The following is a 9,711-nucleotide window of genomic DNA, read 5'->3' on the forward strand; positions in this document are numbered from 1 at the left end:
TATGTACAGGCTAGAGCTAGAGGCTTTTTGGGGATGATACTGAACTCAAGGGTTTACTGTATATTCTTGGCCAAATTATGTACACACACATATACAATATGTTCACACACAACAGTCTGTACACATACACTTATATGTATTGCTGCTGCAGGGACCTGCTGTAACCTCTGACCCTGTCTACCTCATATTAATGATGTCATTAACTCCAGTCTGTGACTTCATGGGGTCCCATCCAATCCCAAAGGACTAATGGACATGCGGAGTGTCAGGGAAGAAGAAATGTGTAAAGATCTATTAAACTATATATATTAAATATTTAACCTCTTTAGACCAACTGATGTCAGGGAATCAATATTATCAGCCACAGTATTGGCTTAATTGCAAAGAAAAAAAAAGGGTGATTTAGAGAAAGGGTCACTATTACACAGTTTGATCAGAAGTAAATCAAAAGATCTTTTAAACGAAAAGTTATTAAGGGTTTGTAAAAGCAATACGGAGGTAATGTGGCAGACGGTTTCTGGGCTCTGAGCTGCCAAGCAATCAACGGAGACTCCACTATGTTGTCCCGCCCATAGTGTAGCGTAGAAGTAGTCCAGCACGGGACGCCCCGCAAATAGGCAAACTGTGGTTTTTACACTTTGGTTTTTGTCTGAATTAACCAAAAGAGATATGATATTTTAATAAATGAACTGTAGAGAGATGCTGGAAGGCATATTTTTCTAGCTTTGCACAGAGCAGGGCTAGCTGTCTACTCCTGTTTCCAGTCCAGTTTGTGCTAAGCTAAGCTAACTGGCAGCTAGCTCCAGTGTCATATCTACTGTACAAACACAAGAGTTTATTGATCTTATTATCTACTTCTGGGCATGAAGGTGAATGAGCTTATTTTGCAAAATGTTAAACTATTTTTTTAAGAATAAATTTGACAAAAAGTTCTTATCACAAGGTCCAAGAGCTTTCAGCAATGTCTCACATCAAAACATAAATTAAAGAGTGGCGAAACATCAAACGCAGATGCTTCTGTGCACCAGGGCTAACTGAATCATTTAGTAAGTATGAAAGTGATGTGAATAAAATGCTATGGCCATTACAGTCACCAGATGTCAACCCAGTTTCACACTTATGAAGAGTCTGGACCAACGTGTAAGACCATGCTCTACACCCACCATCACTATATAGCCAAATGGAACAATATAAACTTTCATTTTCAAATCTATTTAGTGATGTCTCTGATGTTACATGTCCTTTTGTTAGGTTTGGCTGTGTTTATCTATCTATCTGTCTGTCTGTCTGTCTGTCTGTCTGTCACTGATGTTCATCCATCCAATAGTTCCACAGTCTTGGCAAGGAGCACTGAAGCTGTTCTGCAGGCTCCATACTGAGACACTTCAGGTTGGCTCACCATGAGCCGTCAGAGCAGATTCAGTGCTCCTGCTCATAGATTCGTACAATCCATCTGCTATAGGTGTTCAACTGGGGTCGTAGCATTTGATTTATATTATTTTCATCAAACCATGCAGTGACTCCTTTTATGGAAGCATCTGCTTATGATGTTTCTCCACTAGTTTACATCCCTTTGAGTATTTGAAGTGACTTAATTGGATTTATTCATTCGATCAGTATGTGTTACTCACATCTCCAGTTTCTGGACAGCGACCTGGGCGACAAAAGTAAATGAGAGGTTCAATGGTGATGAATCATATTTGATAATTCCATCCCATCCCTCTTTCTCTCCCCTCTCCTCCTCCTCCTCTCCTTGGACGTCACCTCTCTCTCTCCCTGCCCTCCATCAAACCTCTCTCCTAATCTTCCCTCTCTTAGTCACCACATGGATGTGTCATTGTTTCTATCATTTTAGTGGTTCATGCCCGCTGAAGCGCAGCGAGGTGATCTCCGGAGTGCCAAAACAGCGCCAAGATACAAGATCCGTGTTCTCTTCACACACAAACCACCACCTCCTCATTCCCCAATGGATGGCACCGCCGACACCTTCTACAGCCAGGCCTGTGGGCCACATGACGGTGCTGACCACACCTCCACGCCACGGCCGTAAAGCCTCGGGATGTATAAATAAGGGAGCAAAGGGAGGCGAGGAAGCAGAGGCTGACCAGACCAGATGAAGATGGAACTCGCCGTGGTAAACTGGGTGCTTGCAGCTGCAGGGTTTCTTCTGTTGACCAGTGGTGGGTCTGCTGCACCCATGGAGTGCCACTTCAACTCCAGAGGTGAGATCCCATCCTTTAAAATCTCATAGAGCATCTGGACTATTTTTTAAAAAGAAAGAAAAGCAGCATGTTTCTGAGTTCATTCTTTACTGCCATGTGTTGTTCCAGCACTGTGTGTGTTCGAGGGGAGACAGTACTCACTGGGTGAGACCTGGATGGACAACGCTTGTATGCAGTGCACCTGTCTGCACCCTGTCGGCGTCGGTTGCTGCGAGACGTGAGTACACAAACAACCTGTGGGGTTTGGTGTCCAGATGCCCACAGTTACTGTCCTGCAGCTAGCTTCAGGGAGACTGAACAAAGTACTTAAAGTTACTTCATAGTGGTGGCTCTAAATTGTTGTCTTCAACATTTGTATTCAGGTTTTTTACTTTTTTTACTTTAAGCTAAGAGTCTTTTGCAAGTCCTGCATTCAAAGTTTTACTTTAGGTACCAATAGCAAATTGAACCAAAAAGTATCAAAGTAAAGTCATGATGCATTTTATTTTATTACTGATGTAAACAGCAGTTTAATGTTATTGCAGTGGAACAATTTGATACATTGTTATAATAATATATCACATTTTATACTAACATTTTAGAAAATATTATATAAGATGATCATATGCTTATATGTAAAATCCTGATATGCAGTGTAACTATAATGTATAAGAGTATAAAATAACTTAAAATGGAAGTACTCATGTATGGTACAAGTACCTCAAAACTCTACTTAAGTACAGCGCCTGAGTACATGTACATAGTTACTTTTCACCACTTGCATTAAGAGCTCGAGAATATTTTGTACACTTTTATTCAGGCCCTTTTCTTGAAAGTCAACACTTGACTGTTTTGTAAGATCAACACCAAAGCCTGCAACCTCCGGTGATGGTTGTTTATTTTCATAAACATCACTTTGGCACTGCTGAACCAGCAAAAGAGTCAAACTGTGTTGGGAGTTTACAGTCCACATTACAAAGAAGGAAGCGGAGAGTTCAAGGAAAACCGTCTTCTTTTCTCCTTTACCTCAACAACTGTCCAGGGTGCATCGGCCGGTGGATTTCCCTGCGTGGTGTGAGGTGCGGGTGGAGCCAGTGACCTGCCAAGTGGTCCTGGTCCAGAGAGCTGACCCACGCCTGCCCTGCTCCCCAGGTGAGGACATCAAGGACCCCAGCCACGGATCGCTTCAGCTGCAGCAACAGCTCGACGGGTAGAAACCTGCTCAGACCAGCGACTATCTGTTCAGTCTGTTTGCCTGTGAAACCAGTACCCACTCTAGTTAAATATCAGTAACCATTTTATACACATACTGTACGAATATAAAGCTTTAACAGCATCTGTACTTTTTGGATTGTGTAATCAATGAAGGAAATGTGAGTGAAATCTGTCTGTGAAACTATATTTAAGGAAAACTGCAGTATTTTCCAGCAGAGAACTTTTTGAGCACCAAATGGTGTAATCTGTTAACACGTTTGGGCATCAATCTTCTGTAGACAAAACATCATTTCCATTATGTGTTTGATATTAATTATAGTAAGCAGTTTGTTATACAGGTGGTTTGGGGAGTTTTTCATGTTAAACATCCTGCACATCTAGACAGTTAGAGGCTTCTTTCTTCAATGTATTTGGGAAGATTATATTCAGCAAAATGCCAAATTTCTTTAACTAATCCAATAATGACTTATTGTAAATATAAGCAAATAAATACGTACATTAATATATAAAAGGATTCTTGTTGAATTTGACCTGTTCTCTGCTGTAACTCAATTACCCTCCAAATAAAAATCCTGAGAAATGACTTTGTGAAGTAATGAATGACTTCCTCACGGGTAATTTATCAAATTTAAATCACACTTTTAATTCATTTTTCTCTTGTAGTATTTACATCTCAGTACAACATTTGCTCAAGCTGAAAGAAAAACAGTTAAACAGTAAAAAATATATTGAATAATAAACAGTTTGAAATGAGAACAAGTGTGCGTCAAAAATTACACAAATACATAAACGCACAGTAACCGCAGAGATAGTTTCACTTCAGGAGCTCATAGTTTGTAGATCTTTCAAAAAGGGAGCTGCATTTAGATGCGCTGCAAAATGAATATGAAAAAGTCAAAACATCAGCTGCATACTTTACATATGGAATCCATCACTGGCTCTGAATATACAATAGACAACGCTCCTTTGTTCCTGAAATGTGCACCTCTGTGTTAACATCTCTTATCTGGAAAGAAGTCTCTCTCTCTCCTCCTGATTCCTCACGTTCACAATCTTACACAGGCACAACAGTCAAATATTAATGCTGTTGGTCCCCGTAAAGTGGGACATGTAGGATGCCAAAGCCGGATTAGTGGGCAGGACTTTGATTGGCAGATCCCAGCTGAAGGTATCCACGTCGACATGCTCCGCCCCAGCCCAAACTGTGACCTCTGACTGGTTCTGCAGAACTGTGGGCGGTTCCATGGGCTCCCGGGCAGTGACGAATTCAAAGTGCAGGCGCCACCTCAGGATCACTGTACAAGCAGATGTGTGATAAACAACAAGTCTGACATTATCCTGCATATTATGGAGCTTGACACTCTAAATCAGTGGTTCTCAAAGTGGGGTCCCCAGCAAAAAGGCGAATAATTTATCTGTGTTATAATTCCATCCATATTTAACACAGTGAGTGAATGTATGACTATTATGGTCACAGGGTTCATACACTTTTTGGAATAACATCTAAAAGAAGAAATCCTTTCAGATGGGGGACCCTGGGACAAAATCTTATCAGTGGGGGTCAGTGGTCTAATTTGAGTCACTTTAATGTTAATGTGAAATGTTCTAAAATCGGGGGTTTTAAAGTCTAACAAAATGTTAATTACAGTGTGCAGTGTACCCATGGATGTTCGACTGTTCCTGGATTACTTTGAAACTGAAAAAAAAAAAAATCTGTTCAAGATTCAAGTTCTGGTAATGTAAGAAGCATTTTTGCTCTGATTTCTAAGTGGATTTATGAACATTTATTCAGGATGGACATCAGAGATAATGATATCCTTGTGTAGTGTAAGTTACATTGAATCTAAAAATATGTGTATGTATACTAGTGGTAAAAAAGTGCACAGGGTACCTTCATCTAAAGTTGGACATGCGGAACAAATTTGCCTCTGATATTTGCGTGTGTAAATTGTTCCATATTAGACGTGTGAATGATTTCTGTTAACACTCTAACAGCTGCCCAGCACGTCAAAGCAATCCAAAACATATAAAAGGACAAAAGCACAGAAAAAGCCTTCTGCTGACTGACCTATGTCTGTGCTGAAACCCGGGGTGACGTTGAGGGGGATGGGGAGAGAGAAGTGGCTGGAGGCGGTGTGGAGGCACGACTCCAGGTGTCGTCCGTGTCCAGTCACACTGACAGCCTGTCCGGGACGCCGCTGGTACTGCTGCTGGATCTCCTCCTCATTCTGAAGACTCACTGAATACTGAAAACAGAATCAGAAAGCTTTATTGTCATTGAACATAGTACAACAAGATTTGAGTGCAGCTCCCCTCAATGTACATAGATAAGATAAAAAGACATGCGGGTAATAATAAATAATTGACAGAAATTCACATAAATGGTTAAAAACTGGAATCAGCAGGAGTAAAGGATATTGCACAGTCCACGTATCAAAACAAATATTGCACAGTTAATATAATATATAATAATAAACTCTAAAAATATTGCACAAATTCCAGTGGCCATCATAGAACTCAGCCATGACACTGAGTACTGTTCAAGTTATTTTATGGCTTGTGGAAAGTAACACACACACATACACACAGGATGTCATAATTTACACTTGGATTAAAGAGGAAAAACTAATGTTGGACAAAAACAACAAAGACAAACACACCTGCAAGCAGGGAATGTCTCCCTCTGAGAAGTTGAATGTGCCGATGATGTCCTCCCCGAGTCTGTAAACGGTCTTGAAGATGCAGAACTTTGCTACTTTCCCACGCACATTGGTGATATTAAACATGTCTGGACAAAACAAAGAAACACGGGTCAAATGTGGACTTCCAACTAAACAAAGAGTGGAAATTATAATCCAGAAAAAACAGTACTAGTATTATTTAAGAGTTATAGAGCATTTGCTTAACTTCTGTAGTTTACATTTCTGTATAAAATTACTTTTTTTTTTTTTTTTACTTTTGTCATCCATTTGAGTACATGTTCATATGATATGTCTACATGACAAATCTAGCTTCAATTAGCTGCTCTATTGGTTAACAAAGGCAAACCTATTGATGACATGGATGCAACAATTAAGCTTGTGAGGAAATACAGTTTTATTTGTTGCAATAAACTTCATGTGGATGGAAGAGTGTACAATTTCACACAATAAAATTGTAATAATAATAATTTTGACAAAAGCAGAATAAGGCATTGTGTTTAAAAAAAAGCAACTAGAGTGAGATAATCCAATGCTTTAAACTGCTGCAAAGACCAGAAAGACAGAGAATGCAACTCACGGGGGCAGCGTCTTGAGGTGGTGACCATCAGCATGTCCAGTGCTCTCTCCAAAGGCCGAGCATCCCTGCGGCTCGCTTCCTCTTCCTCCAGGAACGGGTTAGAGGGAGAAACCTCCTCATCCTGGGGAAATGGAGGCTCTGGCATTCCTACAGGACGTCACAAAAACGTGACTCTAATTTTTGAACTTCTATTTTCTAAGCAAAAACACTAACTAAACTGTCTTTATATCCACAGTCCAAAGAGAAAATCACAAAATAAACTGGTCTCCTTCCACTAACAACAAAAACATTTCTAGGGTGTTGCCTGCTTAAGTGGCTAGAAGAAAACTTAATATTCACATCAATTTTTCCAGCATTTATCTGATTGTTGCTCTCGTTTTCCTCATTGTGTTCTTCATCATGTTAAAGCAGAAATAAACATTTTACCACTTTAGTGGTTTCAAACTGACACACTTCATTAACACTGGAAGCTTTGCAGTGCTAAAAAATAAACACAACTGAAACTAAGTAGTGAAAATTCATCTAACCTTGCAGAACCAGGACTCTGAAGGGAACTCGGAGTAGTTTGATAGGAGAGTTGACTCTCTGGCAGCCGATGGTCAGTTTGTAGACGTACTTCACCGCCTGACCTCGGAAACTAGGAGGACCATCTATGGGCACGATTTCACTGTATGAATCTGTGGGAGAGTGAGTATGCATGTCAGACTGTTTCAAACAAACAAATGTTATTTATAAATGTTGCATGGCCATTTGGGAAACAATACTAGACAGGAAACATTTAAAATCATTGTAATGTAAAGGTGTTGTCATTTAGACAAGCAAACACTGTGGTTTTCATTTCCTTTTTAAAGTTGTTTCAGTAAGTCACAGTTTTATCCACACATTAAGAGTAGATTTCACTTATTTAACTTATACTTTGAATTTTTATGGATCTAAACTTTACATTCACATATGTACACACATACAGGTTTTGCTTTCCCCGGGGTCCAGGCGCAGGTCACAAAATAATATCTTAGGTGGTGTGTCCAGCACACACTGCCCTCGCTCTCCTGTAGAAGAAAGGATTAGTGTTAAGGAGGTTCGGGGCATATCACACATAAGGCTATTATAACAAAGCTAATAATATCCATAACCTCTTACATTTTTGTCTGAAGACATGTTGTATTGTGATTTGTTTATCTAAAAACATAAATACTTCATGTAAATGTACTTTTGTTTTGCTTTATTTGTCAGGACAGTTGTGAGACAGGAAAGGCAGGGAATAGAAAGGGGATGACATGCAGCAAATGGCCTCCAGCTCAGCCTCAACACGCTGTTTATACAGCAATGATTTTCATTTCTGCTAATCGCAGATCTTTTCCTGCCCTCACTAACCTCTGCTTGGAATAAGCACAGTGTCGCTCTCAGCCTGGACATCCTGTTTGTTGCCCTGGGCCGGTAGAGCCACTCTGCTTTCACTGGCATGAAACTGGCAGTGGATCTGAGCACTGGCCCATGCCAGCATCTCACTGAGTCAGAAAAAAAGGGTTACGCAAGAACATTTACAGAGTGATTGGTTGATTGATTTAAGTGTGATGCATCAGTAAATGGTAAGTGGCCATAGACAACAACCAAGTTGATTGTGTAAAACAAATGATGTACAGATGCACAAATTCTAAAAGGAAACATTTGAAACGGTCCCATATACATAGCAGAAATGTTCTGGTATGAAATGTACAGTTTAATCAGTCTAGCCACCACAAAAGCCAGCATAACATATCAATACAGACAACTAAAGCATATCAGGATTCTTTGACAGATCGTTTCCCCAAATAGTGGATTCCTCAGATCTTTGTACTTCATAATCAACAATACTAAGATCACAGAAAAAAATAAAATAAAAAAACTGTGTTTCAGGGATACCTTAATATTTATTTGGCAATTGGCAGTCGTAAGGTACCAGTCTTGTTTGAGCACACTAAGGCCTTTGGCTTCTTCTTATATTTAATATATGGTTCTGTGTGGTAATCTTAGCTTATTCAAGATATCCTCCTTCAAGTGTTTCCTTTCAAATAGTTTGTTTGTTTTGGCAATGTTTATAGTAACGTTACACTACAGAGACAGAAAGTGGCATCTTCATGTCTATGTTCTGGTCTATGATCGGTGAAGAACTGGTGTCAGGAGCTAAATCGTAGCTGTTACCTGCTGGCAGATGTGGAGAGGTGAGACATCGGGTTGGTGAATGTTATGAGACACTCCATGAGCTCGCCGGCGAGAAACACGGGACCTCGGGCCATGGAGGCCACCACCTCGATCATCTGTAACGTTAGAAAACCACAGTGCCACGTTACTACATTAAATAACCGATTACTAACACGCAGAACAAAATGCACTCCGACACACTTTGTTTCATTACTCCTGCAAGATAATACTAATTAAAGTTACAGTTCTGCATAAACATACCGCTACAGGCCGCTCAAGACAGAAGTTGACTTGTTTGGTTCTGCCTGCTAATGGCTGCTGTTTTAACTTACACATACCTTGGCTTTTGACGATACAGCAGCAACACAATTACGTCGTCTTATCCAAAGGCGCACATGAATTTACTTCTCGAATAAAACAATGCAATACATGCTGTCTTTCTTGAAGAAGTAGGCATATCTTATTTAGTTAGCTAGCATTACAGCTAAAGGTAAACAAAAAAATGTATTTGTGACTTAGCATATCTGCTGCTGTACGACCAATCACGAACAAGGGGAATGAAAAAACTTCTAAAGAATAAAAGCATATATCATAAAAAATAAAATTTCCTTTAGTATATGTTCTGTTTAATGTCCTGCAGGCATCGCAATCTTAATTAAACATATGTTTTTAAAGAATAAAGTCAGAGAAGAATCTCGGTAAAGTTTTTGGCTGGCCATTTAGAAAGACGTAACGTAGCACACTCAAACGAGAGGTGGGCTGTTGCCATGGTAACTGGTAGAGGGAGGAGTTAAGTTTAATATTTACAAAAAAACTGACGCACGTTAACACCACG

The 9,711-nt window shown here is 39.9% G+C and overlaps 2 protein-coding genes across 3 annotated transcripts; one reads left to right on the top strand and one right to left on the bottom strand.

Annotated features, from left to right (window-relative positions):
• Nucleotides 1–1,549: 1,549 nt before the first annotated feature.
• On the top strand, nt 1,550–3,980 carry msmp1 (microseminoprotein, prostate associated 1). The gene is made up of 3 exons (XM_038730668.1): nt 1,550–2,222; nt 2,331–2,439; nt 3,244–3,980. The coding sequence occupies exons 1-3, from the start codon at nt 2,114–2,116 to the stop codon at nt 3,413–3,415; spliced, it is 390 nt and encodes a 129-aa protein (XP_038586596.1). The 5' UTR covers nt 1,550–2,113; the 3' UTR covers nt 3,416–3,980.
• A 58-nt stretch (nt 3,981–4,038) lies between these two features.
• Nucleotides 4,039–9,409, bottom strand: rgp1 (GP1 homolog, RAB6A GEF complex partner 1). 2 transcript variants are annotated; one of them, XM_038730666.1, is made up of 9 exons: nt 9,215–9,409; nt 8,877–8,992; nt 8,070–8,203; nt 7,661–7,744; nt 7,223–7,372; nt 6,696–6,842; nt 6,077–6,204; nt 5,485–5,662; nt 4,039–4,711 (listed from the first exon to the last, which is right to left on the bottom strand). In XM_038730666.1, exons 2-9 carry the CDS (start codon nt 8,990–8,992, stop codon nt 4,488–4,490), a joined length of 1,161 nt encoding a protein of 386 aa, XP_038586594.1. In that variant the 5' UTR covers nt 9,215–9,409; the 3' UTR covers nt 4,039–4,487. The 2 variants fall into 2 exon arrangements, with proteins under 2 accessions (XP_038586594.1, XP_038586595.1); XM_038730667.1 differs by lacking the exon at nt 9,215–9,409 and adding an exon at nt 9,138–9,204.
• Between the last annotated feature and the right edge of the window lie 302 nt (nt 9,410–9,711).

The sequence above is a fragment of the Micropterus salmoides genome, unplaced genomic scaffold (genome assembly GCF_014851395.1).
Source record: "Micropterus salmoides isolate LMB-PRFRI ecotype aquatic unplaced genomic scaffold, ASM1485139v1 Ms_hic_scaffold_2, whole genome shotgun sequence".
Taxonomy (NCBI): Eukaryota; Metazoa; Chordata; class Actinopteri; order Centrarchiformes; family Centrarchidae; genus Micropterus; species Micropterus salmoides.